Here is a 27,845-nt window from a genome sequence, read left to right as displayed (position 1 = left end):
ATTCATAACAGTAGCAAAATCACAGTTATGAAGTAGCAACAAAATAATTTTATGGTTGGGGCTCATCACAACATGAGGAACTGGATTAAAAGGTTGCAGCTTTAGGAAGGTTGAGAACCACTTACTGAATAAGCTGTCACTATTCTAACTTATTTTAGAAATAACGATTTCATTTGAGTTGAACATGTCTGTGAAACAAACATTTGCACGACACTAACAATATACTTTATATATATTATCTCACTTTATGGCTGCGTGTTTTGAATTAGAAGCAATACAGTTTTAGTCATCTTCCATATTATTAATAGTTTATCACATGTTCTTCTTCTCTTTTTCTTATTTGCATTTTTAACTTGAGATCAGATTTTTATATTCTAGCCCATCTTCATGATTCTAATGTTATATTGAGATTAAAAATTTTGTAAATAATATATATAATATATTGTATATAGTCTTCTATATGGTGATTACAGTATGTATAGTCTTGTACAACATTTAAAGTCTTTCAGGTTGCTACTATTTTAAGAATTATTTTCTGCATTTTTCAAAGTTTTAAGATGCATAAAGAGGATATACTACATGAAGTAAACAGTTTTTACATCAAAATTGAGGGAAAAAATATTGTTTTACTGGTGCATGGCAGTGGTTGGGGGAGGGGTGTTCATCCAGAGGTGGGGTTCTCCTAAGGTGGTATGACCTCCAAGAGGTCTGAGTTAGGTTCTCAGGAGCAAACAGTCACAGAATGTCACAAGGACAGGGAACTCTGAGTCTCTCTGGAGGGATTCTTGGGCACTTCTTTTTCAGAAAGCCAATTTGCCTGTTTCTTCCTTCAAGTGTGATAGTCCCTGGGAGCTTTTCACAGCCTTAAATTTCTCAGAGAAGCAGCCTGTCTACTTAGTTGATGTTGTTTAGGTGGGATGGGTAAATCCTTGAGGCTGTGAGCTTGTTTTAAGTAAGGAGCATCTCTGAGGTATGTTGCACCTCCTCCACCACACTGAAGACAATGGCTTTGTTATTATCATTGACACTGCCTTCACATCAGCTGCCACAGGTGGATGCTGAAACCAAAGTTGAGTCACAGAGTCTCCTCCTGTCTCAAGTCCCTGGTGCAATCCTGAAAGCTGACTGATTTGCCTGGTAGCAGCCAAAGAGCTAATAATAAAGCAGGTGGTTTAATATTCAGGACTTGAAACACAAGACTGGATGTCTATCTTGTCTCTAGAGATCACTGGACTTTAACCACAAAAAGCTATCTGCAGAGAGTTATTCAGTTCCCTTGAAAGGTTTTTTTTCAGAGCATGTGAAAAGTCATACTGTAAAATTCCAAAAATAACTATAATATGATTGCAAATTTGCATTTTAACATATGTTAATGTTATAAAAAAATCTACAAAATAATTTTTTTCTTCCCTGGGAAGGAATTATTTTATTTGGAATCTTGCCTGTCAGGCTCTAGGGCTTGCAGGGAGAATCATGATAGACTAAAGAAATGGAAACTAATTAAATGACTTTAATTTTGAAATAATACATGTTCAGTTAATGTACCAGTTAGTTTTATGTCAACTTGACACAAGCAAGAGTCACTGGAGAGGAACGAGCCTCAATTGAAAAAAAAAATGCCTCCATAAGATTAGGCTGTATGCAAGCTTGCAGCACATTTTCTTAATTAGAAATTGATGGGAGAGGGCCCAGAAAAAGCAGGCTAAGCAAGCCATGAGGAGCAAGCCAGTAAGCAGCATGCCTCCATGGCCTCTGCTCCTGTCTCCAGGTTCTTGCTCTCCTGAGTTCCTGTCTTGACTTCCTTCAATGATGAACAGTGATGTGAAGGCATAAGCCAAAAACACTTTTTTGTTTTTTGGTTTTTTTGGTGATGGTATTTCATCACAGCAGTAGTAGCTCTAATGAACAGAGTAACATATATCATTAATAATTTGTAATACTTTCTTCTGTTCTCTGATTTGCATTTTAAAATAATTTGAGACCCGTTTTCAAGATAGTAGCTTTCCTTGAAGGTCTTACGATCATTTTGACATCATTTTGCTAAATCACTAAAAATTCAGGGAAGAATCTGAGTGGAGTAATACAGATCACAATAGATTAAAAGAGAGCAAGCCAGCAGGCTGCCCTGTGTGATCGTGCTAGCCGCACCTAGAGCAGCTCTGCTAGCAGTTCTGGGATGACAGATGGCAATCATCAGCCCTGCCCAACTGCCAAGCCCACTGATATGAATCACATATTTGCAGAACTTAAGGTCCTGTTTGGGAAATAGGTGGTGTTGGGAGAACCAGGGGTCCAGATTTACTGAGACAAAAATGTTCCTCAGGATCCATCTTGCCCACTCCCATCCCATCTTTCCTCTCTCAAATCTCCGAACCTCCGATCTTAAGGCTCTTTAGTTCCCTGACAAGCTGGGCATTGAGCAGGAATTAACTATGCACTTGAAATGGATGCAGAACAAGACAGTGAGTGCATCCCGCACAAAAAAGGTAACTTAGGTGAGCAATAAGGGACCCATGGCAGGGTGTCCATGAATAAATTGTAACTGCCATTGTTAAGACTCATCTGACCTGTATGTAGTGATATTTAAGGCAAGGTGGTTGGTCTTAGTTTTGCTCTTCGTCCTCTAAAGACTGAACATTTGTGATTGTCTAACATTTGGGGTGGGCTCACCTCCTCCTCTGCTCTGCTGTGTAAGGAAGTGACAGGTAATTCACCGTCGCGACTCAGCTTCACGCTGACTGTATACACAATAGGGATGAGAGGGCATCACCCCACAAGATTCAGTTGACATTGACTTTTTTTTTTAATTGACAATTTTATGGGCAGAGTCTAGTGAAACTTACTGAATTTGGAGAACTGATTTTGTTCCAGTTCTGCAGAAAATTCTATTAATGGACAATTTCCTCCTTCTTGAAGAGCTATATAATTTTTGGTGTGAAGAGTAAAGGGGGTAGCTTAAGCACTGTTCTATTGCTGTGGAAAGACACCATGGCCAAGGTAACTCTTACAAGAGAAAGCATTTAATTGGGGGCTGTTTACAGCTTCAAGGTTTAGTCCATTATCATCATGTTGGAGATCACGGCAGCATACAGACTGGCATGTTGCTGGAGGAGTAGTTGAAAGCTATATCCCGATCTGCTGGCAGAGAGAGAGAGAGAGAGGGAGAGAGAGAGACAGAGACAGAGACAGAGACAGACAGAGATGGAGAGATACTGGAGACTGCACCTGGCAGGGACTTTTGAAAACTCAAATCCCACCCCCACTGACACACCCCCTCCAAGACCACACCCATTCCAAAAGGCCACACCGCTTACTCCTTCCAAATAGTTCATCAACCGGGTGCTAAGCATGCACATATATAAGCCTATGGGGCCCATTCTCATTCAAACCACCACACCACGTTGCGCGGGCAGGGCATCTTCCTCTTTCTCTCCCAGTCATTTTCCTTGTAGATAGTTTGGAGACCCAATGAGGCACCTTTAAGGGTTTCCTTTCACTCAGGTACCTTGGTTAGAACAGAGTAATACCACAGAGAGACGTGCCTCGTGACAAACAGGTGAATGCTTGGACATGCTGTAAAGTTAGAGCACTCTGAGTGACCCCCACATGACTTCGCCCAGCATCGCAGCTGACTCTTCCACCCTCTTAGTTTGTGGTGCCTGTTATAGGAAGGAACGTGGGGACACACTTGAAGCAGGGACTTTCTATGTGAGGCAGCATTGAGTGGATGGCTCCGTTCTTCAGTAGAGGGTGGGACTTTCACCTTTCCGTGTCACATGAACCTGGCACACTGTTTTCACAGGGAGATGCTTCCTGGTTTGGGTGACTCATGGGGAAATCCTTGGCAGATACAATGAACAGCTGTAATCTACCAAGGTTCTTCAGGGCAGGAACTTAATTGCTATTCCCTAGATCCACTTTCTTAAAGTTACTTCACATTTTTACCTGTCAGGTTTTCCACCAAATCTGTGGTGATTTTCCACCTTCCCAAGACTCAATTCTCGTGTTCCCTACAGAACATCATATGCATCCAAAGGTTCATCTAAGCATAGTAGCCTCATCTCCCCTTCATGGGACTTGCCATGTCATGGAGAGGTTGCTTTCTCTTTCTTCTTTTACTGGAGAACTAAGAGGTGGGTCTGCATTTGTATCTTGCTCTCTGAATACTTCTAAACCTCTTGCGTCTATTGACCGCAGTTTTATCTTACCAAGGTGACTAGCAATTATTTGATTGTGAAGTCTGACCTTTGTCCTCCTTTGTTCCTATTTGTAGCTGTCATCTCTGTCAGTTAACATTGTACTTCCTGAGTCTACAGAACTCCATGACCAAATGTACATATGTGCAGACACATACTTAGGCACTAGAGAATGTACAGCAATATAAATTGGGTAAATGTTCCACCACAGAACTACATCTCCAAGCCCTCTTAGCTCTCTGTCTGTTTGCCTCTGTTTCTCTGTCTCTGTCTCTCTCTAATACAGGATCTGTAGCTCTTGCTGACCTGGAACTCACTACGTAGATCAGGCTGGTTTCAAACTCAGAGATCTGCTTGCCTCTGCCTCCCAAGAGTTAGGATAAAGGTGTGTACCACCACAGCAAGCTTGTTTCCTTTTAATTCTGAGACAGGGTCTTACCAAGTTGCTCAGACCCATGATCCTTTGCCTCAGCCTTCTGAAAACTGAAATTCCAGGCTGTGCCACTTGATTGGAGGTGGGCTGTTTCTGTTATTCTTGCTTTTAACATCTGCACTGTGGTCCACAAGGCTTTCTTTTAACTCTCTCACCTTTCATAGTCTTAATTTTCTTCCCTTGGAAAGCTCATTGATACATTGGGCAGCAGCCTATCCTGTAGGAGAGAAATCTGGTTTACAACTACACAGGCTACTGAGTTTTAGAGACAGTCTTTATAAGATTTCTTCACTTAGAACTAACTATTACCGTTTCCATCATTATATATGTGAAACTAGAATATTCTGCCTCAGTCCTCTTGGCTTACTGGTAAAATAAAAATGATTTCTGAATCTATTAACATACCTTGACCCTAATACATATTAACTTATTGGCCTGAAAAAAATTTTCTTTAAGCCTTTTAAGATGAAAACATGACATTGAATTCATGGGAATGATGTGAGGGAAGCGTATAAAATGGCAGCAGGCTGTTTGTATGTAGTGATTACTGAAGAGCTGTTCTTTTTCTTGGACAGGCTTGATACCATAGAACCACTTTGATTTCTTCTCTCCTTTCTCTAGGTAGTAACCAAATCTTTCCAATCATTCCTTAATAGTGACTGTCCCCGTCCCTGTGCAAGTCTGTGCTGTATAATTTATTTGCATTACTTTTCATCTTTACCTTCACTTGCAACATTGGTGCTAATATTTCTGTTGATGAGCTAGCTTCAAAGATTTAGGTGACCTCCTCAAGATCACATGGCTAATAAGGAGCTAGCCTGGTGTCAAAACTAAGTGTGGTCAACTGTACACCAGCTCTGTACTCTGCCCCTCTTTCCTTCCTTCCTTCCTTCCTTCCTTCCTTCCTTCCTTCCTTCCTTCCTTCCTTCCTTCCTTCCTTCCTTCCTTCCTTCCTTCTTTCCTCCACTGATAGGGAAAATAAGTTTCCCAGTATTGTACCCAGTAGCCTTAATGCCTCCAGCCTCTTCTGGTTCCAACTGATCTGAAGTGTGAGTTGTAGTTCAAACACATCCTCTACCTTCTTCTCAAGAGACTCTTGGCAATGCTCTATTAACCTCCTGACATCATCTAGCATTTAATAGCTCCCTCTCCAGCTTCAGGTCTCACAGTCCAGCTGAAGATCTATCATCATGTTCCTCCTACATACTGGGAACGTGTCTGTGATTTTAAAAATAAAGCCATTTCATATCCTCTCCATGGAAAGCATTGCTTGTATCAACTGTCATTAGGTGTATAAAAACTATTCTGACTGGCCAAGTCTGTTATTATTTTTGTTTTAATGAACATAATTAAAAGCCATGTCTCCATAGAGATTGAATTATTTCTAGGCTACAAGCTAAGCATATGTCATCAGAGATGGTATTAGAGACCTCATTTTGAACTTGCTGTCTCTTTGCAACATCTTGAGCTATTGGAATTGACTTAGTTATTAGTTATTAATACTTAGTTGTTAGAATCTCTAACACATCTTGCAACATCCCTGTTTTTTTCTGAGTCATTGAGAGAAGACTATGTGGTGGGTAGAGAGCTTACAGATATCTATTGCAGCATCGCTCTCAGAAGTAGAAACCTGAAATCCTGAGTGTCATGTGATCAAAGAGGACAAGTCTCTGATGAATATTATGCACCTGATTATAGCCTTAGAGTTGAGAAATGACCCAATCATAAACATGAAGGCTTTTTAAAAAATGAATTTCACATGTATGAGCAATGACTTTCATAAAGATGAAAAGCAGTAACGACAAAAAAATGGGATACAGCCGGGTGGTGGTGGCACATGCCTTTAATACCAATACTCAGGAGGCAGAGCCAGGCGGATCTCTGTGAGTTCGAGGCCAGCCTGGTCTACAGAGTGAGATCCAGGACAGGCACCAAAACTACACAGAGAAATCCTGTCCAAAAAAAAAAAAAAAATGATCTGCTTGGCAAGGCTTCAAACATATGATGTATGTGAGGACCTGATTCCAATCTCCAGCACTAATGTATGTATGTATGTATGCATGTATGTATATATATATAATATGTATATTATTGTATGTATATGTATATTAGATAGATACATAGATAGATAGGTAGGTAGATAGATAGATAGATAGATAGACAGACAGACAGACAGACAGACAGACAGATAGATAGATAGATAGATAGATAGATAGATAGATAGATAGATAAAGGAAAAGTAAAATAAAGGAGGCAGGGAGGGAAGAAGCATTTAATGAAAGGACTTACTAGTCAGTTTTCCTTTGCCATGACCAAGTAACTATCTGCGATAAATGACTCAAAAGGAAGAAAGGTTTATTTTGACTTATGGCCCCACTCCATGGGGCCACTTGACTCTGTCGTTTTGAGTGGGAAAGCATAGCATCATATGGCGCATGCACGGTGGGGCAAAGCTGCTTATTTCCTGGTGGTCAGGCAGGGCTGGGGGCGGGGATGGGGCAGGGGTAGGGCCCTGGGTATTGCCTTCAAGGGGGTGTACTCAGTGAATTAACTTTTTTGCACTGTTCTTCACCACCGAAAGCCTCCCAGTAGCACCTTACACTGGGAGACAAACTATCAACACATGAGCCTTTGGAGGGCATCTAAGTTCTAAACCATAACAAACGATTATGAAGAGTACTATTTCTTGGATTGGGTTATAATTTTTTGTAGTTTTCAGATTTTTGGGTAAGATGGCATACATTTTAGGATCAGACAAAAAATATTCAATGATTTACAACAAATAAGAATTCAGGGCTAACCCTTGTATGGGATTCCCTAAAATGAGTCAGTGAATTTTTAAGACTGCACGCAGTCCTCACGGAATATTTAAAATTATGAATAGTCATTAAATAAAGGCATTTATTATTATAACAGAATCCACAAGAATTTGGGATCAGGTTTTAAGTTCTTTCCCAGTGTAGGTACTTGGGATTCAAGTTTTCCAACAGTAAGTTGTGACTAGACACGTACAAAAGCTCTTCTGGATGCCTGCTAGACATTTTGTGCCAAGGTTTTCATTGGGTGTTGGTTATACAGCCTCTGTCTTGAGTATATCACATTTACAGACTCTCAGAAGGAAAGGAGATGTTGACCAACAATGTTGTTTATCCAAGTAGATGAGGCACAATGGGTCACCCTTATAAGTCAGGGGCTGATGGGAATCTTTTTCAAATCCAAGCTCCAGTTGCTAGTCTGAAGTCACCCTGAGCAGGCCTTTCCAAGGCTGGCAATCTCAGACCAACTTTGCTAAAACTCTTTAGGGTGCATTCTTTGCCCCTAATTCCTCATAGTACTATCTCCTTGGGAATAAGTGTCAGAATTCCTCCTCCTCCCCCTCCCCTCCCTTCTCCCTCCCCCTCCCCCTCCTCCTCTTCCTCCTCCCCCTTCTGGTTTCTCAAGACAGGGTTTCTCTGAGTAACCTAAGAAGGCCTGGAACTCACAGAGATCCCCCTACTTAAAGTTCAAAATAAGCAAAACTAATCTATGATTACTGAAGTCAGAAAAGACATTCCCTTTTTTGGGTGGGTTAGTGAACAGAAGTTTGGGAATTAGTGATAGTTTTTTTAAATTTTAATATTTCTATCAATTTTATGCAATACATTTTGATCATATTCACCCCTACTCTTCCCCCTAACTCCTCCTAGATCCATCCTGTCTCTTTACCCCTTTCCAACTTCATGTCCTTGTTTTTTTGTTTTTGTTTTAATAATCTACCAAGGCTAATTTGTGCAGACTATATACTCCTAGGAGCAGGATCATCTCCTGAAGCATGGTTGAGCTATGCTGGTCCTGCCCCTCTCCAGCTGCAGAACTCCGGAGAGTGGGAGCTGCACCTCACCTGGGCAGCATATGGAGCCGGCCCTGGTGGTGTGGGTGGGTGCAGGTGAGCCTGCTCTGAGAGTGTGAGCAGGAGAACTGGCCCCACCCCTTGTTGCCTGCAACAGTGCTGGAGAGCTTAGCCTGGTGGTGAGGATAAGGGAGTGCTGGCAGGCTGATCAACCCAGCTACCACCTAGGCCCAGAACCAGGGCTATGAGTTGGATCACCCCAACATCCACCCCATCTATGCCCTACTGGAGCACATGAAGGGGCTGGTCCTGCAGTCCAAATCTGCAGGATCTCCATGACACAGGGCAACAACAGGATATCCAAAAGGAGTCCAAGTGAGGGCCCGGCACTGATAGTGAAGCAGAAGCCAGAGGCCTTGAGCCAAACCAATGACTCATTTCAATGAACACTCGCAAGTAAGGAGGTACGGACTAAAGGGTAAACTGTGTGACTCACTGTGACACACTACAGCCTCCAAGACGAGAGTTTTTGTTTTGTTTTGTTTTAAATTTTATTTTATTTTATTTTATTTTATTTTATTTTATTTTATTTTATTTTATTTTATTTTATTTTATTGGCAGATAGGTTGCAAGGGCAGAGGGCAGATATGAGGGGATAGGGGAGATGAATGGGATTGGAGTGCATGATGTGAAATCCACAAAGAATCAATAAGAAGTTAAAAAAAAAAACTCTCTCCCTTCCCTAGAAGCCATTAACTGCCAATAGCTCCTAGGAGGTGGAGGCTCATGGGCCCCTCCTTCCTCTATGTTAGGATGCTGATCAGCCTGATCTCCTGCGGGCCTTCTGCAGACTACCACAGCTGCTATGAGTTCATGAGTGCAGCTGTCCTTCATGTCTAGAAGACATCGTGTCATTCTTGTCTTCCTGACTCCGAGTTCTTACAATCTTTTTGACCTTTCCACAATTGCCTCTGAGCTTTGGCGGTGGGTAGAGTGATGTAGATGTTCCAGTCATGGCTGAACACTCCGCTGAGACTTGTTCTCTGCACTTTGATCAGGTTTGAATTTCTATGTTCACCACCACCCATTGCACAAAAAACTTCTCTGATGAAGTCTGAGAACATCACTAATCTATAAATATAGAGATAGGAATTTAGCGGCAGTTTGCTATTATTATGTCCATTTAGCAGAATAATAGCAGTATGTTTATTCCTGTGGCCTATAAATTCCCCAATCATGGGCTCCTGGACAGATTTTACAAGACCCAGGTATGAGTTTTCTCTAGTGGACTGGACCTTAAATCTAATCAGAGAGCAGTTGGTTATTCCTGTAACATTCTTGTATCTATTGCATCCATGGGCATATTTTGCTACACTGGTCATTATTGTAGTTCATGGGGGTCACAGCTGGGTAACATTGTTGTACATGTTCATTTGTGTGTGTGCATGCACATGTGGAGGTCACAGGTTGACATCAGGTGTCATCTTCAATTGCTCTCCACTTGCATTTTTGAGACAGCACAGGCCTGCATTTTATCTGCGTTTCTATCACAAACACTGATGGAAACATCATTCCAGGATGGCCTTTCGAAGTCCAGTAAAAGACACAGAGTTGGTTACGTATGATGCATAGAATTTGAGGGGGAAGTCTGAGAGCACCTCGTTCCTCAGCAGCCCACGCTTTTCACAGGGCAGATGAGGTGGCCCCCTGTGTGGAGCAAGCATGTGAGGCTGGAGTGGAGCCAGGAAGGCAGTCATAAGCACGCTGGTGCCAGCTTCTGGCTCCTGGCTCCTGGCTTTGTGTGGTGTTCCTTCATTCCTCCAGCTCTAACTGTTTAAAAATCAATTAGCTCTAGTCATTAGAACACAGAGCTCATTGTCCTAGGAGTTGCTCTGCAGGCCCTGGGGCTCCAAGAGAGGTTTGGTTTCCCTTCTGCAAATAGAGTATGTCTGCAGCCCTCTTCTGTGGGACACAGGCTGGAGTGATGACTTCATGCCCATGCCCTGTCTCTTGGAATGCTTGGAGACATAAACTCATATCCTCATTTTCTAGTCTTACCTCCATTCTTGTCCATGATATCACTTTCTCTTCATGGTCTTTGACAGCACTGAACTGGAAGCTGGTTCACGGAAGCTGCTTGTGATCACTCCCTATATGTCTTCTGGTGCTTCTCCCAACACCTGAGTACCCAGAAAACCTTCAGGTTTTCTGTGTCACAAACAAGTTCACTGTTTTCCAGTTCTTTCCTCCTGGTCCTTCCCCTGGCCTATATTCAGTGATGTCAGAGACCCTTTTGCCTTAAAACCAACAAAACGTTGATCACAATGAAGACAAATATCTCTCTTTTATTCTGTTTTGCTGATCAAAGGACGTATTCCTGCTTATACTCACTGACTGTGTCCAGGCTTTAGCTTCTAGGAGTGTGGATACTTAGGTTAGGTTTAGTTAGAGAAGCCAACAGAATGAATGCCTTTTTATTTTCTTTGCTTTGTGTATTTTGAGATCCAGTCTCACCGTGAAGTCATGGATGTCCTGGAGCTAGCTATGTAGATCAAACTGGCCTGGAACTTGAAGTGGTTCCCTTGCCTCTGTGTTCTGAGATTACAGGTGTGCACCACCACATCTGTCTTTATTAAATTCACTATTTTATGCATATCCTTACCTTTATTTTTACCCCCTGAATCTCTTTAGTAACTTACATCGATGAAGATGAAAATGAAATACCTGAATTATCATCAAACAAAACCTTCTTCATCGTGTTCAAGATTCCAGAGGAGTGTGTTAATGAAGAGGAATTGCATCACTCGCTCACTAAAAGGGTGATTATGCCTTATGTATTGTTTACAGAGCTCTGAACATTGGATTATGAGTTCTGTTAGATCAATCAGCAAAGCTCGAGAGTGAACAGCAGAAGATGCTTATAAATGCGTCTTCAGGCGGCAAAGCCGGCAACTGGAATGAGCCTGGCCTGGCCTCCAGCTGTGTGCATCCCAGAAGACAGCGTCCTTCACACATGCTTGTCCTGTATTTTACCCGGCCTGTATTCACTGGTGACCTAATAATGCCAAGTTCCAAGGCCACATAGTCCTTGCTTAGGGGAAGTCCAAGTAGGGGAAGCAATCAAAGTTAAAAAAAAACAGTGTAGTTATGTCCTAATGCTGAGTTACATACAGTGTTGTTGGCATTCTGTGTGTGTTTGTGTGCAAACGTGTACATGTCATTTATGTGTCTATATGCACATGTGTACATGTGGAGACCAGAGGTTGACATTAGGTGTTTTCTTGGATTGCTTTCCACTTTATTATTATTTTTTTTTGAGACAGCATTTTCACTGGGACCCAGAGAGCATCCAATTTGACTAGGTTGGATGACCAGTGTGCCCTAGGGATCCTGCTGTCTGCCTGCCCAACACTGTGATTACAGGCAGGTGCTACTACGCTTGGCTTTTCATGTGAGTTCTGGAGATTGGACTCAATTCCTCATGCTTATGCTGCAAATGCTTTACCGAATGAGTCATCGCCCCAGTCCATCATACTCATACATCCACAAAGGAGGTATTCAGGATAGTTATAGGATACATTTATATATATATATATATATAATATATTATTATTATATTATATATAATATTATTATATAATATATAATATATAATATAATATATTATAATTATATAATATTTAATATATTATATATATTATATATATAATAAATATATATATATTTGTAAAGTGGGGACTGGGAGATGGAACAACACGATATGTATCTATATGTATCATTTCAGGAGTATATGCAGTGGTATGCTGAGCTTGAGCATTCTGTATTCAGGACACTCAGGGGTTAAATTAGACAGAAAAGTAGGGAGCAGGTCACGGAAATCTCCCCACTTTTGGGTAGACTATGTAAAGTTTTTAAGTTGTAGACTGACATGGTTAGATTTTCTTCTTTCTGTGTGGTACTGGGCAGTACCTGAAGAGACTAGTGTTGAGGTAATGTAGCAGTGTATCTGAGAAACGAAGGCCGTTTGAATTGGGGCAGCCTTGGGGGTGGTAAGGAAGAGCTCCAATTTAAGAGGCATCTTTACTGAGAGAAACTTAGTGATTGGAAAGGGGAGAAGAAGAGTAGAACTCCAGCCTCCTGGTTGGAAGGCTAGGTGCATGATCTGTGGGACAGAAAATGTAGAGACTTCTGCAAGATGAAGGCTCTGCAGACAGATTGCAGATTTCGTGGGTCAGTCTTGGCTCTCAAAGACAGGAGTTCATGCCAGACCCAGGAATATTCTGAGGCAGGGTCTCACTATGCAGCCCATGCTGTCTTCTTAGTCTCCAGGCTCCTGTTTTAACCTTACCACTGTTCATTACAGTATCGCACCATGCAGTGATTGACTGGCTTTCTTCCACTCCTAGACATGTGGAACACCTCACTCCATAAAAAGAACAAATCCTCTGGTGGTCTGAGCACCGAAGTTTGGTTTTATAGAACTAGAAAGGCTTGAAGAAAGGAACAATGAAACAAGAGTGGAAAGGTCATTCAAAGCGGCTTCCTTGTGAAGTGGAGACAGGGAAATTGAACGGCAGGAAAATAACTGGTTTGTGAAGCATAGGTTGATTCAGGGTATTGGTTTTTACAAGAAAAGATAAAGCCTTGGGGGAACTTCATTATTAAACAAGTTGAAACTGCCCTGTTTGGGAAATCTGGCTGTCACTGCAATCCTGGTTTTCCAGACAGTTGGATGCACATCTTAGCTTCAGCCTGGTAAGACAGAAATCCAGCTTTTGTGACCTTGTCTTGATGTTTTAGCTTGGGTCTGTACAGGAGTGTAACAAAAACAACAACAACAAAGACTTCCTGTATTTTTAAAATGATTTCAAATAGTTTATTTGTGAGTATGTATGTGTGCCTTTGTGAGTTTATATGCATCCCATGGCCAGTGTCCATGGAGGCCAGAGGGTGTCAGATCCACCAGAACTGGAGACAGATGGGTTGTGAGTCACCTGACATGGGTGCTGGTAACCTGAGTCCTGTACAAGAGCAGGAAGTACCCCTAACCACTCTCTCAAGCTACCCTCCTATAATTTTTATTTAACAGTTCTCATCTTTCAGTTGGGTTTGCACTCTGGTAAAAGTGTAATGAAAACACAGTGCATCAGAGCTACTCTCAGTTATTGCCATTTTGAGATTCTAGTCTCAACCCATCATTCCTTGCTCCTGGTGCCTTGGTGTTCACACAGTTCTCTGATGTCATTCTAGCCAAGGACAGCACACTTAATGTCAACAGATTACTAAACACTTAACTTTTGAGTAGGTAGGTGGAATGACTAATGCCTCTAATTCCAGTACTTAGGAGGCTGAGACAGGAAGATTGCAACTTGGGCTATACAATAAAGTTCCACCCCAACCTAGCCTACAGAGTGAAACCCTGTCTCCAAAACCAAAGCAAACCAACTAACCAACCAAACTAAATGAAGAAGTAAAAAATGCCCAAACAAACAAAGACACTTAAAAAAAAAAAAAAAACCTTATTCTTCTCTCTTACATTACATTCCAACTGCAGGTTCCCCTCCATCCACTCCTCTCAGTCCCTGCCCCAACCTTCTCTCTCTCCCAGATCAACTCTTCCTTTGTTTCCCTTAAGAAAAAAAAAAAGAGCAGGCCTCCCAGGGGTATCCACAGAACATGGCCTAACAAGATACAATAAGACTAGGCACAAACCGTCATATCAAGGCTGGATGAGGCAACCCACAGCAAGAGGAAAAGGGGTCCCAAGCACAGGCTAAAGAGTCAGAGACACCCCCACTCCCATTGTTGGGAGTCCTACAAGAACACTAAGCTATGCGACTATAAGGTGTATGCACAAGACCTAGATCAGAACCATACAGGGTCCATGTTTGTCACTTCAGCCTCTGTGTGCCCATATGAGCCCTGTTCTTATGATGTCCCTTCTGCTCTACTCATAGATTGGTGCCAACTCAATTGTCATCAGAGCATCATCATCTGGCAACTGATGGGAACAGATGCAGAGACTCATAGTCAAGCATTAGGCAGAGCTCAGGAATCCCGCTGAAGAGGGGGAAGAAGGATTGTAGGAACAAAAACAATTTTCAGAGGATATTGTACACTGTAAACATTGCTATTACAACTATCAAGTGTCTAGAGCTTGGAATATGCTCTGTGACTAGGAGTCCTATGAACCCAATGCAAAATCAAGTAGATCAAAGCATGAGATATCTCTATCTCACCAAGTAGTGTTTTTGTTAATTTTTATAACTGAATTTTTGCAATACCAGTATAACTATGTGTGCAATGAGAAGTGCCAGCCAGGGCAATCATCCCTCCTTGATTATTTAGTAGGCAGCATTTCTGTCATTCTGAGGAATGAGTCAGTTAAAGCCAAGAGTGCAATCTCTGTGAAAGAGATTATCAATGAGATTTTGAATATTGCCATTAAGGGTGTTACTGAAGTTATCGAGAGATTTCTTAGGAAATGCTGATATGTCCCAACTACAACAACAAAAAGACCCTTAGAATGTGCACTAACTGTGTACCAGCCATGAATTCCATCTTTTAATTTGCAATTTTAGCTTTGACCATTTTGCTGAGAGTCTGCTATGGGCAAACAGAGTTCTAGATCCTAGGATAGACTTAGGAAGGAGTGTGGGGAAAGAGCAGGTTGGGAATAATGGTAGGTATTGGGGAGATGGCTGTGGAAGCATGAAGACCTGAGTTTGGATCCTCAAAACCCATGTGAAGCAGTCAGGCATGGATGCCTGAATCTATAATCCTATGGGTGGTGAGAGAGTCAGGAACGGGAGACTGAAGATCCCTAGAGCTTGCTGGCCACCTAGTCTAGCTATTTGATGAGCTCTGGATTCAGGGAGGGAGACTAGCTTAAAAGGTGAGGTGGAGAGCAACAGGGAAAGAGGACTTCTGGTACAACAGGTATACACACACACACACAAATATATTAAACACACACACAAGTTTTTACAAAGAATGATTGGCACAACCTACAAGAAGGGAGGCATATGGTTATTATTTATTATCAGTGTTTTTAGTGCTGGGAAAACATCCTTTGCAGCATTCTCCACCTGTCAGCACTTCCCCTTCATGCTGAGCAGTGGAAGTTGCCTTCCAGAATCTGAATGTTCCCTCTTGTCCATCATCCATCTTCTTCATACTGGAGCTTAAGAACTGAGATGACGTCTTTCTCTCTCCTGCCCCCTGCCGCAAAACTCTTATTACGTTATGTTTTTTCCCTTTCTTGATAATTCGGTGGAAGCTGCGTACCTCCATTGCTTCACCTTCTGTGGGTAATGAGGTAAAATAGGAATGATTTGGGCTTCATGTCTATCATACCTAAAAGTAAATTTGGCCCTCAGAATTTACTAGTTGTGTATGAAGAAACTAGCAAGTTTTTAACCTCTTGGAATACTGGTTCTTAATCTGTAGAGAGAAAGTGACAAAATGTCTGTCATGTGAGACCCTTATAAAGGTTCCATTTTTAATATTAGAGTTATACAAACCCTAAGCATCACTGAGTTTCCATAGGGTTAGGTGGGAGTACTTGGTTGTGCAACCTTCTTGAAATTAGATAGGAAAGAAGGTGTGCACTTTCATAGGGTTCTACTAGGCTATATGTTACAGTGCTTAATAAATTCATGGCTCACTAAGGCTTTCTGGTATACCTGGAGATGGCTAGATCATCACAAAGTTACCACCGGTAAAGCAAGAGCAGTGCTTACTATTTGATAAATTCATGGCTCACTAAGGATTTCTGGTATACCTGGGAATGGCTAGCTCATCACAAAGTTACCACCGGTAATGCAATAGGCTCAGAGCAGTGTCTGGATGGAGGCTGCAAGCTGGGTAGGAGTGGATCAGGCCCTGTTTTTGATGTAGTTGTTACTCTAATGCCAGAGCTATTTCCATGCTGAGAGTGGTACCAGATCCCAGTCCTGACTTATCCTAGAGCTAGTGTGTTGGAGAACAAGGTTCTAACTTTCCAATGTAAATGCAAAAGGAACACAGTGCAAATTTCATCAGCCATCTGTTCCTTTACAAAGCAGTTAGGATTTGTATCTCTAAAACTTGATGGGAGGACTAATCAAAGGCTGGGGAGATAGCTCAGCTGTTAAGAGGACTTTTTTGCTGTTGCAGAGGATATAGATTTGGTTCCCAGTATTCACGTGACTAAATAAGAATAAATAAATAAATAAATAAATAAATAAATAAATAAATAAATAAATAAGAATTATGGGTTAATTTAAGTGCAAGAGCTAATTAGTAAGCCTGAGCTAGGGGTCAAGCATTTATAATTAACATAAGCTTCTGTGTGGTAATTTGGGAAGTGGCTGCTGGGTATTTGGGAGTTGCTGGAGGGACAGAAACCTCTGCTTACACACAAGATCTGTAATTCTAGTTCCAGGGATCCAGTGCCTTCTCCTGCCTCCAGAGGCACCAAGTACATGTGCAGTACATGTACAGATATGCAGACAAAATGCAGAGAAATAAAAATAATTTTTAAAGATCAGAAAAAGATGATGTCATATAATACCAACAACTACTGTTTGAAAATAAAACCAATCACTCCAAATAGATAGGAAAAAAGTTAAGAAAAGGAAATAACAGATGATTCAGAGGTAAGAGGTCCTAAAGAGTTGAACACATGGAAAGATGCTCCCCCTCTAGTAGGAAAGGTAGTATATACAATGTGAGACATGATCCTACATTCCCCAGATTGGAAAAAGCTTTTAAGTCTAGTAAGAATATGGGGAATTGAATGGATATGAGTGTAAGAAGGAGAGAAAAATGGCAAACATTCAACAAGAATGAGTTGAGTTGAAGATGCAACTGCTTTTGGACCAATAATTCCATTTCTGGCTGTATACCTGGGGAGAGTCTCACGTGAACAAAGAGGTGCACAGAGATGTCTGGGGATGATTGCATCAGCACAATTTATGACAGAGACAACATGGAAGGAAGTCATATGGTCATCAGTGGGGAAATGAATGAGCTGCGGTAATGACTTAATGCAGTTATGTGGGAGATGGACTGAAGGGGCTTCACTGAGATGTTTTTTAGGCATAAATCTCAAATGTAATTTTCAGTTAAAAAAAAGCAAATCTTAAATTGTACACAATGTTACACATCTGTGGTCTTAGCTACTTGGGAATCTGAGGCAGGAAGATACTGAGTCAGGAGTTTGAGACCAGCTTGATTAAAATATTGAGAATATATCTAAAGAAAAAAAAACAAGCACAAACAAAAAAGCAGCTCTTAGAAGATGATATAGAATGCATTTTATTTGAATAAAAATATAAATAACATTGTTGTTATGATTCTATAAAGAAGTAGTGATTCCTAAACATAGAAGAAAAGCTAGATACCAATGTCAGGATAATGGTTAGTACCCTGGAAGGGAGAAAGAATGTCCTCAATTTTTAATTTATGGTTCCAAGACTTTTGGTGGTGTAAATGCACACCTATACAGCCTTTCTGGTTTTGGCTTTAATGACAATATTTAGACAATTTGCATGAGTATAGCACCTTACTATAAAACAGGCTTGTGTTAGATTGGTCTGCCCAATGGTAGGCTAATGAAAGAAAGTGTTTGGGGGCATGTTGAAAGTAGACCAGGCTAAGCCACAATGTTGAGTATGTTAGATATACTAAATGCATTCCTATCATTTTTAATTTGCATGCCAAGTAACAGATTTCCTTATGGTGTTTTCATACACACACAGTTTTGTCTGTTACTCCTGTCGGCTCCTCTCCCCTGTCTCCTAGCCCCTATCCTTGCCATACTCATCTGCCTAGGAATTCCCCCTTCCTCTTTTCACAGCACATGGGTTCTATTAGTCTCCCCGCCCTCTCTCTTAAAGATTCATTTGCCCAGTCTCACGGGCCTCCCTTTGGTTTTGCGGCCTCTACCTACCCTTGCCCCCTCATTTGTATACTTTTGCCTTTTGATAATTTCAATCTGAATTTGTTTTTATCAGAAAATAACTCTGTCATAGACTATGCAGCTACGGCATAGCAAAAAGTGAAGGCATGAAGCGTAGGTGGTGGAAACATGGGTGTTGTCATGTTTTAGGATACATGTAATTTTTACTGCAAAGCCTCCATATCTTTGGGACTTCATCACTTTGTTCTCTTGCCTGGGCAAGTGCTGGACCTGACACTCAGGATAGCTATTTCTCCTAACAATGAAGTTCTGCAGAAGGGAGAAAGAAGCCCATGAACAGTGATTTGTCCCTGGTGCTGAGTGGCTTGTGCTGAATTGATCCCTTCCCCCTGGCCCCACCGCCCCCAGTGTTTAGTGGTGCTTCTGTGAGCTTCTGCTAGGGATCGCTGACCATAGTACCACTAAGGATACCAAGTGCCAGCTCAAGTCATAAGTGATGTTGAGAACTCCCAGGCAGTCACTTGGACCTTACCAATGAACCCATTTTGATTTTTTTTTTTTTTGACAGTCTGATTATGTAGCCCTGGCTGACTTAGAAAACTCCCTATGAAGACCAGGCTTACCTTGAACTCCTGGGCAGTCTGGCTTCCTCAGCTTTCCAAATGCTGAGGATTATAGGCATGTACCTGGCTCTCAATGAGACTCTTATTAGTTAGAACATTGAGAACTCACTGAGTGTTAACTTGTGCTTTGATCTGTGGTCAGCTTACATTTCCTTACTCTTAGTCCAGAGCTCCCAGACAAGTGAATTCCTAGCAGTGAATTCCTCTTTGTTCTGTAGTCGTATGCGTTTGTAGGTGATGTGTAAGATGGTCACAAGTGACTTGTATGTTTTTTTTCTTTCTGTGTGTTTAGCTCACGGACACATATAAAGAGTCCCCATCTCTGAGCCGTTATTTCACTTCTGCTGACATCGTGGACTTCAGGTAAGAGCACAGAACTTTACTATCTTTCTTAGAAGAACACCCACCCACCTTCCCAACCCATCATTATTTTCCCACAATGATTTCCTTGGGCCTTGGTGCAGGAAAGGGGCGGATAATAGAATCACAGTGTCATGCTGGGATGGTTTCTGGAAACTGCCTAGCTCAGTTGATATCTCACAATGCAGAAAAAAAGGAAATCACAGACTAACTATGTGATTCAACTAAGGCCACACACAGAGAGGAAAAGTCTGTCCAAGGGAAACATTCCTGTTTAACAAAAGATATGCAAATAAATTAAAGGCAGAAATAGACATAAACCTCAGAGAGTGATGTACTGGAAGTGACATGATCTATATGGCACAAAAGTGATTTAGGGCTATATTCTCCTCATGTAATATTGAGAATATACAGACATACCTGTCAGCCACGTCTATCTTCTGCCTCCTTTATGTGCTACCACTGATGACTAATTACTGTCACCCCTACAAAATTAACATCCCTCACTGTTTGCCTTGGTTTTTTCCTGTGAACATATTTACTATATACAGTGTGTGTCTATACACATACTTTTTTCTTTATAATTCCATGTATTTTTTAATAGTCTGAGGATATAGACCAACGTGTGTGGGGTGTGTGTGTGTGGTGTGTGTGTGTGTGTGTGTGTGTGTGTGTAGTCATTTAATTAATTATCATTTTATATCACAGACATGGCTGGAAGTATTTTAAACAAGGTTTCTGTGACAAAGCCTTATTGTCCATTGGTCCTCAGGTGTCACTGGGAGGTATCCACCCAGGTCCGTGTTATGTATTGACCCTCCCACTCAAGCCAGAGTGTTAGTAGAACTGACAGGAGCCCATGACACCAGTGCTGACCTGATGGGGTAGGACTAGAAAGGATCTGAAGTCTGGGGCCACTGTCCTTCTTCTCCATAAGTCTCTGTAGGCACATGCTGCCCAATTCTGACCCCGCTGCCTTTCATCATAGGTCACCAGCACAAAAACAGAAGTAGGAAAGGGAGAAGTGCACAGCCAGACCTCACATGCTTTGATTGACCCAACTTTCAAAGTCGAGCTGAGGGAGGATGATTCCCCCACCCCAGAGCCTTTGGGTCTTTCCAAGAATCTGTCCTTATGCTATGGATATAAAGGCTCTGGGGTTAGTAGACATTGTGGAAACGCACCAGAAAACTGAGCAAAACAGCTCTAGAAGTCAGGCCAAGATGTAATATTAGAGAACTCTGTACCCCCCACACTACCAGCTGAGGCCTAAACTCAGGGCCTTAAGCTTGCTTCCTAGGCAAGCGCTCTATTACTGAGCTAAATCCCCAGATCCCTACAGAATTTGTTTTTTACAGGTTATTTGGGGCCTGAAGAGATGGCTCAGCGGTTGAGAGCACTTTCTGTTCTTCCAGGGAACCTGAGTTCAGTTCCCAGCACCCATGTTTGGTAGCTCACAACCACCTGACTCCAGTTCCAGGGGATCTAACATCCCTATGGACGGACACACACACACACACACACACACACACACACACACACACACACACACACATCTTAAAAAAAGTGTTATTTTGAAAGAAAAATTCAAGGACTTTAGTATTTCTGATAAAGAAATTCTAATATATATATATATATATATTTCTAGATAGGGTTTCTCTCTGTGTAGCCTTGGCTGTCCTGGAACTTGCTCTGTAGACCAGATTGAACTTGAAATCAGAGATCCACCTGCCTCTGTCTCCCAAGTGCTGGGATTAAAAGTGTGTGCTACCACTGCCTGGTACAACACCCCCTTTTTTTTGAGGAAGGGTCTGATGTAGTCCAGCTGACCTCAAACTCATGTAACCAAGGTTGACCTTAAGCTTCAGAGTCTCCTGCCTCTGCACGCTGGGATGACAGGCATGTGTCATCACACCAGGTTTTATGTAGTACTGGGGTTTAAAGGGTTTCATACATGCTATGCAAACAATCCACCAAACAAGCCATACCCCAGCCCACATTTTTGTTGTATTTTAAAAGCTTACTTAACGTTTTGAAAATATTGACCTGAGAAACAAAGATCACCACATCTAAAAGAATGCCCTCGCATGTGGGAAAAGATACCCCTGTCCCTGGCTCATGCATTTGTGTCTACAGAGAGTTCTTGACCTTGGACCAGGATTGGCTCAGGAGAAACCTGAAAGTACTGTTTGCTGTATCAGTTGCCGGACCCACTTTGGTGGTGGGCAGCTGTGGGAAAGCCCACAGAAAAACATCTCTCAAATTCCTGCCCTTTGTAAATCCACCTGGGGAGTTGGGGTTGGGGAGGCAGGGGCGACAGGGATGGAGTTCACAGACTGGGTCGGGCCGCTTGATACTCTTACTTTGCTTCCAGCTTGATCTTCTGAAAGTCCACCTCAGGCCCCTTTCATTAGCTAGCCCAGGTCCTTAGCAGTGAGCGTGGAGGGTTGCTTCTTGTCCTCCTGGCCATCCTCCTTAGTGATAAATCACACCGCTCAGGGATAATTAAGGACACCCACAACCTTGGGGTAGCTGGAATGGAGTCAGAAAAATGGGCTTTTAAGCCTACCTTTAGTGGAATACTGGTACCTGGGCTTTGTTAGAGTCTAAACTTCGTTATTTATTTGGTTCACAGAACTTGGCACACTTCTTTGCTGTTTGGGAAAGTTGACAAACGGAGTCAGCCCTTGCATTTTAAAATGTAGTCATTAGCCTATGTGATGTCTGGCCTCAAGAGGGCGCTCTTTGTCTATCCTTAGAAGTGCAGTGGCCTGATTAAGAGACTGAAGCATCTATAAAACTCCGCCTGGAAGAATCTCTCTGATGTGACTGCTTGTTAATTTTTTTTATTGCTGAGCCTAATCTGGGTTATTTTGACCATAGAAATAGAATAACTGTGAGGTAGTGTCTAAAGGGCAGCTCAAGCTACTAATTAAGGATAAAACTATAATTACTTTCACTATAAAAAAATTGGAAAAAAAATGTGTCCTGAAAGATGAAAGGGTTAGGGCCTCCTCAGGGTTGAAAATTCCTTAGGCTTCATTACTGAAAGATAAATTTGGTCATCATGACTTAGAGGACTCCCGAAGTGGACATGGGAAGCATCCCCAACCCACCTCCCAAACACAGGAGGTATGACTCACTGCTGGTGCACAGGGCATTTTCTGGGACATCAAGAGGTCTGGAGCTAACTCAGGGTAATGAGCCTTGGGTCAGACCATAATCATTTTTATAGGTTAACTGGTTAAACTTGAGAGAGCGTATGATCAAAGTGTGTGTGTGTGTGTGTGTGTGTGTGTGTGTGTGTGTGTGTGTGTGCGCGCGAAAACTTACAAAAGAATAAATAACATTTTTAAAGAACTCATGAAACTGACTAGCTCTGTTGTGTCCACATGGTGGCAGCACTGAGAACAGGGATATAGGAAGGGGAGAAAGGCCAGGCTCCCTGCTTGCCCTGCGGTATGAAATGCTGATGTTGTATGGGTGCTGTGACAACTCTCAGTCTTTCTTTATGATAGCTGGGCTGTGTCCTGCCCTTCCAAAGGCCACTCTCAGTGGACCCCTAAAGTGTGAGCAGTTGGTGGTGGTTGTGTGATGGCCGGAGGAGGACTCTAGGCAGAGCATTCTCCTAGGCTAGTGCACCCTCTGAAGCTGGTTACAGGAAGATGTGGAGCTAAAGAAGTGTTAATGCTAAAACTGGTGTCTGAGCCTCAGCCTCACTGTGATTCCGTTTATTCATTATAATGTCTGTTGTCTGTCTGTCTGTTTTACCGGTTTGGCCTCCAGTGCTGAAAACGCCACGGTAACCTATCACTTGCAGTTTGGAGTTCCAGCTGAAGATGATGGCTTCATGGAGTACATGATGAGTGAAGAGCTGGTGCTTGGCATTATGAGACAGAACCTTCATGATAAGAATATATCCAGTTGTGAGAGTCTCGGGCTTGATCCAGAATCCCTCTTGCTCTACGGTAAGTAGAGAAAGCCAAGAAGCGGGACTTGGAATGATGAGCAAGCAAACAGATTGGGGCAGGTGGCCTGGTTTGGCAGTACTGGTGCCTTGCATTGTGTCCAATCATTTATCCATTCACTCTTCCTCAAATCACTCTCTTGCCCTGGAACTTACAACCCATAAGCAGACAGGGTAGTGAGGAGGCACCGTAGGAAAGAATCAACCATGGTTACTGAGAACCCCACTTCAGAAGAGCAGCCTCTCTCCATGGAGTGTCCACCAGGGCCGATGTGAGTACCTCCACCTAAGCCAGCCACCCAACACTACGTTCCTTGTCAGTTTCTCCTGGCACACTGAAGGTGGTTGGAGGTGCTCTAACTTTAGCTATTGTCGCAGTTAGATCACAAAGAAGTGCCAAATGTCAAAAGGCCTTCATTATCCAAAAGGCTCCAGCATATTTATCACTGCTCGTACCAAAATAAATGAGCATCCATTTACTTTGCAAATAAAATATGAATTATTTTGCAAGTAAGTGAGCCCTTTGAAGAGTATTCAGCATGCATGCTTGTCTATATATATGCCTGTGTGCATTTGTGCAGGCATACAGAGTGTAAAGTTTCTCTATTCAGATTTGACGGCGATCCCAATTTGGCCCAAGATTTTTATACTCAGACTCAATAAAACCATATACAAAAACACAAATGTTCAAAGCCATTTTGGTTTTTGGAAATTAGTGACTGGCCTAGTTTCACTTCTGTGGCTGGGTTAGAACCCGATTTCAGGTTCCAGTTCCTGACTGCAGGGAGCTCAGGGCAGCAGGAACTTCCAGTTTCTGGTCACATCAGAGCCCCCGTCAAGAGCAGAGGGGAATGAACGCACTCACACTTAGTGCTCCACTGTTTTCTCTACTCTTGCAGAATCCCGAGCTCCGGACTGGGGAATGGCACTGCCCACTTGCAGACTGAGCCCTCTCACATTGATTAAGGCAATCAACCCAGCATTCCTCCCTCTCCCTGCAGCTGCTCCCCACCCCCAGACACACAGGCCAAGTTAACCAAGTCAACCCCTCATTGAAATTGTTTTCCCCGGTGATTCTATCTCAGGTCACGTGGACAACGGAAACTAAGCCTACCTGTAACTTTGGTTTGTCTCGTCTTCTTTCTAGAATGAGGTGGTGGAGGTCGGTCTGTGTCGGAAAGCACCGCTCTGCAGTCTCAGAGTGAAGAGAATGCAGAAACCTATCCAGCAGTGGCCAGAAGGAGGAGATGGTCCTCCCACCGATTCTGCACAGATAGGAAGTCTGGCTCCATATCCAGAATTTCTGAAAGCTGTTCCTGAGAGCTGTCCCAGTGGGGTTCAGGTGCTAGATGAGGTCTGGGATGGATCAAAGATCCCACAGCACGAGCTTCCTGCTGCCTTGGAAGCACTGGCTGGCTCTGCTCACACATGGATGCTATTCCTGTAGAGCAAGAAGAGTACCTGGCTTTGTTTAAGGCAGGGTTCTGTTAGCCTGGGCTGATGTGGCAAGGCAAGAGCAAGTAGTCAGGGGAAGGATGCGGAACCGAGTCAGTTGGTCATTCAAGCTGGAGCCCCCCCCCCCAATTATATTTAATGGACCCCTAAGCTAAGGGTGGGAGGAAGAGAAAGGTACTTCCAAGACTTAAGGAGCATAGCTCTTCATCTACCTCCACTACCTCCACCTGTATAGGTGTGTGAACAGCTGAGCTCAGGCACATCACTGAGTGTCACATATAGAAATATGTTCGATGCGTCTTCTTTCTCTTTTCTTTATTGTCCTTGAGATGCCTCAGTATCTTTTTTTTTTGAAAACATAAGTCTGTGAGTTTTGAACATGTGCTGTCCTTTAAGAGTGTTTATTATTGTAAAAGTCATCAAAGGATCATTAGGATTACTTAATTCCTGCTGCTGATACCACACACTGGCTTTGCATCACCTGGTGCCACCAGCCTTCCTGCAGGACACAGTTTCTTGAGTTGTTGCATGTGTGTCTTATGGCAGATGGTCGCTAAGCAGAGGGTCGCTGTCCTTTTGAAACTGTCAAAAGAGGCATGCCTGTCCCTTGGGAGGCCAGGAGGAAGTTAGTGACTGTATCTGTCCTCCGTACATAGAGAAAGCCTGTCATGAGGGAATAGAGTATTTGTTTTGTTGGGGAAATTGTCTTCCTGGATATTTTCTGGGACAGAGTGTTTTTTTTTATTGTTGTATAATGAGAAATCTCCCAGCCTGATACCTCAGATGGATTAGCCACGGATGCAGGTCACTGCAGCAGGCAGCTATGTGAGCCTGTGTCAAGTGAAGGGTTCGGGACAATGTGAATTTGCTTTCTTATTTAACTACTATATACTATAGTAATAATAATTGCTATATTGTAATTTATTGTTTCATTTTCAGTATAGTTCCTTAAACTACTGAAGCAGGTGGATGTTTCTTCTTCCCCTTTATTTTTTACACGTCAAATGTGAACCTCCCTATGTGTGTACTCTTTTCAAAGCAATGAGGAATTTTAATACAAAATGATTTTAAAACATGTACAATACATTATTTTTGCAAATGTGTTGGTCTATCATCTGCCTCTCAGGTCTTCCGTCCCTAAGGCCATGTGTCTAAGGCCATGTGTTAGGTGGGCGTTTTGCAGAAAACGGGGGATAAAAAAGTGACTGTGTGCATGGAGGCAGCTTCCTCTTCTGTGTGAAAAAGATGAAGGTCATCTTGGGCTGGGATTGGCTGTGCCCTTTCATTTCCAGAGTGAGTGGAAATGCTCCACTCCCCCGCTTCTCTGTAGTTCTTCTTAGGCTGAGTGTTACAGTATCAATCTGCACTGTCTCCCCCAGGCTGTAAAACCTTTAGGAGGTTTGGCTCACTGGCCAAAGGAGACTGCTAGAGGCAATCATTTGAAGGTTGTAGCCCAGTCCACTTTGTCCAAGCTCCATTTTCTGTTTCCCAATCCACCACAACGTGGAATCCCCCTGCATGTGCTCTTGGTGCCATTAATTGCGCTTTCCTGTTATGATGGACTGAAACCACGAGCTAAAATAAATGCTTTCCCCATTGGGTAGGCCTGGAAGGATGGGTCTGTTGGTGTTTGGAGGTGGGGTTTGCTTTGTTCCTTTTTTTCTTTTTTTTTGGGGGGGGGAGGCACTAAAATGTAAATACCTTAGTTTTGATTTTTTGACAACTTGACCATAGAGAAGACTTTCCTAGCTTTGACTTTTGAGTGTAATACATTGTGGTTAACTAAAGCGTACTGAGATGTTTGGTAAAAATAATCCTGTGCACATATACATTGTTTTGTTACAGAAGGCAAGTTGTGTGGTCACCACACCTTTTAATGACAGGAATAATGCCTGGTGCATCATAAGGTTCAACAAGTACCTGAGAAATAATTGGAGGACTTAGGTGAAAAAATTGTTGCTTTCAGAAAGTCATTTAGCTATGGATAGAAAGAACACTTGTCCTGTTGTCTACTAAATTTCCAGCCATGTGTCCTAATTTTTAGCTTGGCAATTTAATTTTTTTTCTAAAGATTTTTTTTCATGTTTTAAAAATGTTTATGTAGTTAGTTTATTTACGTGTCTGTGCTTGAGTGTAGAAATGTGCACCACATGTGTGTATGAGTCCAAGGAGATCAGAAGAGGGCAGCAGATCTCCTGGAACTGGAATTGTAGGCAGCTGTGAGTGTCACAGTGGTGCCGGGACTGACCCTAGGTCCCCTGCAAAAGCAGCAAGCATTTTTAATCACTGAGCCATCTCTCTAGCCACCTGTAGATGTGAGTCATTTGTTTTTGTGCATGCATAGGCAATGCCCGTGAAGAAGATAATAAAAGAAGTTGCTAATGTTATTAGACAAACAAGATCTGCATGTATGAAACAGGAAACAGCAGATAAAAAATAGCCAGGTTTAACTGTAAACAATGTAGACAAACTGTAGGTTTGGGGGCAGTCAGAGAAAAGAATGGTCAGTGGAGTCTACTGGAGTCTACTTGAAGACTTTGTGTGAGAAGTAAGAGCTGACCCTGAAGTGATAGCGAGATAGGAACAAGCAGATTTGTCCTTGCCCATTTGTTCTCTCTCTCTCTCTCTCTCTCTCTCTCTCTCTCTCTCTCTCTCTCTCTCTCTCTCTCTCTCTCTCTCTCTCTCATCAAGACAGGGTTCTCTGTGTAAGAGCCCTGGAACTCACTTTGTCGACCAGGGTGACCTCGAACTCACAGAGATCTGCCTGCTTCTGCCTCCCGAGTGCTGGGATTAAAGGTATGCACAATCATGCCTGGCTTGCCCATTAGTCTCGTATGATAAAGTTAACACTGTTTTTGTTTGTTTTTTGCTGTACTGGGGATTGAACCTAGGACCTCATACATGCCAGACAGGCATTGAACCACTGAACTGTACCTCCAACTCCGTTTCTTTTTAGATGTAGATTCTTGACATGAACCCAGAGTGTGATTAATACAAAGACAGTGGGAGCAGTATCCCAGTCTTCCCTTCTCTCCCAGTATTAAATAAAGTACCTGCCACTGTTGCTGCTCTCCTTAG

General features: G+C 42.5%; 1 protein-coding gene across 1 annotated transcript in view; it reads left to right on the top strand.

Annotated features, from left to right (window-relative positions):
- Window positions 1–25,868, top strand: part of C12H3orf52 (chromosome 12 C3orf52 homolog) — a 32,349-nt gene extending 6,481 nt beyond the window's left edge. The window contains exons 3-6 of the mRNA XM_015994701.3: window positions 11,150–11,277; window positions 19,278–19,348; window positions 23,132–23,313; window positions 24,460–25,868. Coding sequence (XP_015850187.1) covers window positions 11,150–11,277; window positions 19,278–19,348; window positions 23,132–23,313; window positions 24,460–24,464 — 386 coding nt within the window. The 3' untranslated portion in view covers window positions 24,465–25,868. The remainder of the gene's footprint in view (window positions 1–11,149; window positions 11,278–19,277; window positions 19,349–23,131; window positions 23,314–24,459) is intronic.
- Window positions 25,869–27,845: the final 1,977 nt, after the last annotated feature.

Source organism: Peromyscus maniculatus, chromosome 12 (assembly GCF_049852395.1).
Source record: "Peromyscus maniculatus bairdii isolate BWxNUB_F1_BW_parent chromosome 12, HU_Pman_BW_mat_3.1, whole genome shotgun sequence".
In the NCBI taxonomy this organism is placed as follows: Eukaryota; Metazoa; Chordata; class Mammalia; order Rodentia; family Cricetidae; genus Peromyscus; species Peromyscus maniculatus.
This window is presented reverse-complemented; position numbering and strand designations above follow the sequence as displayed.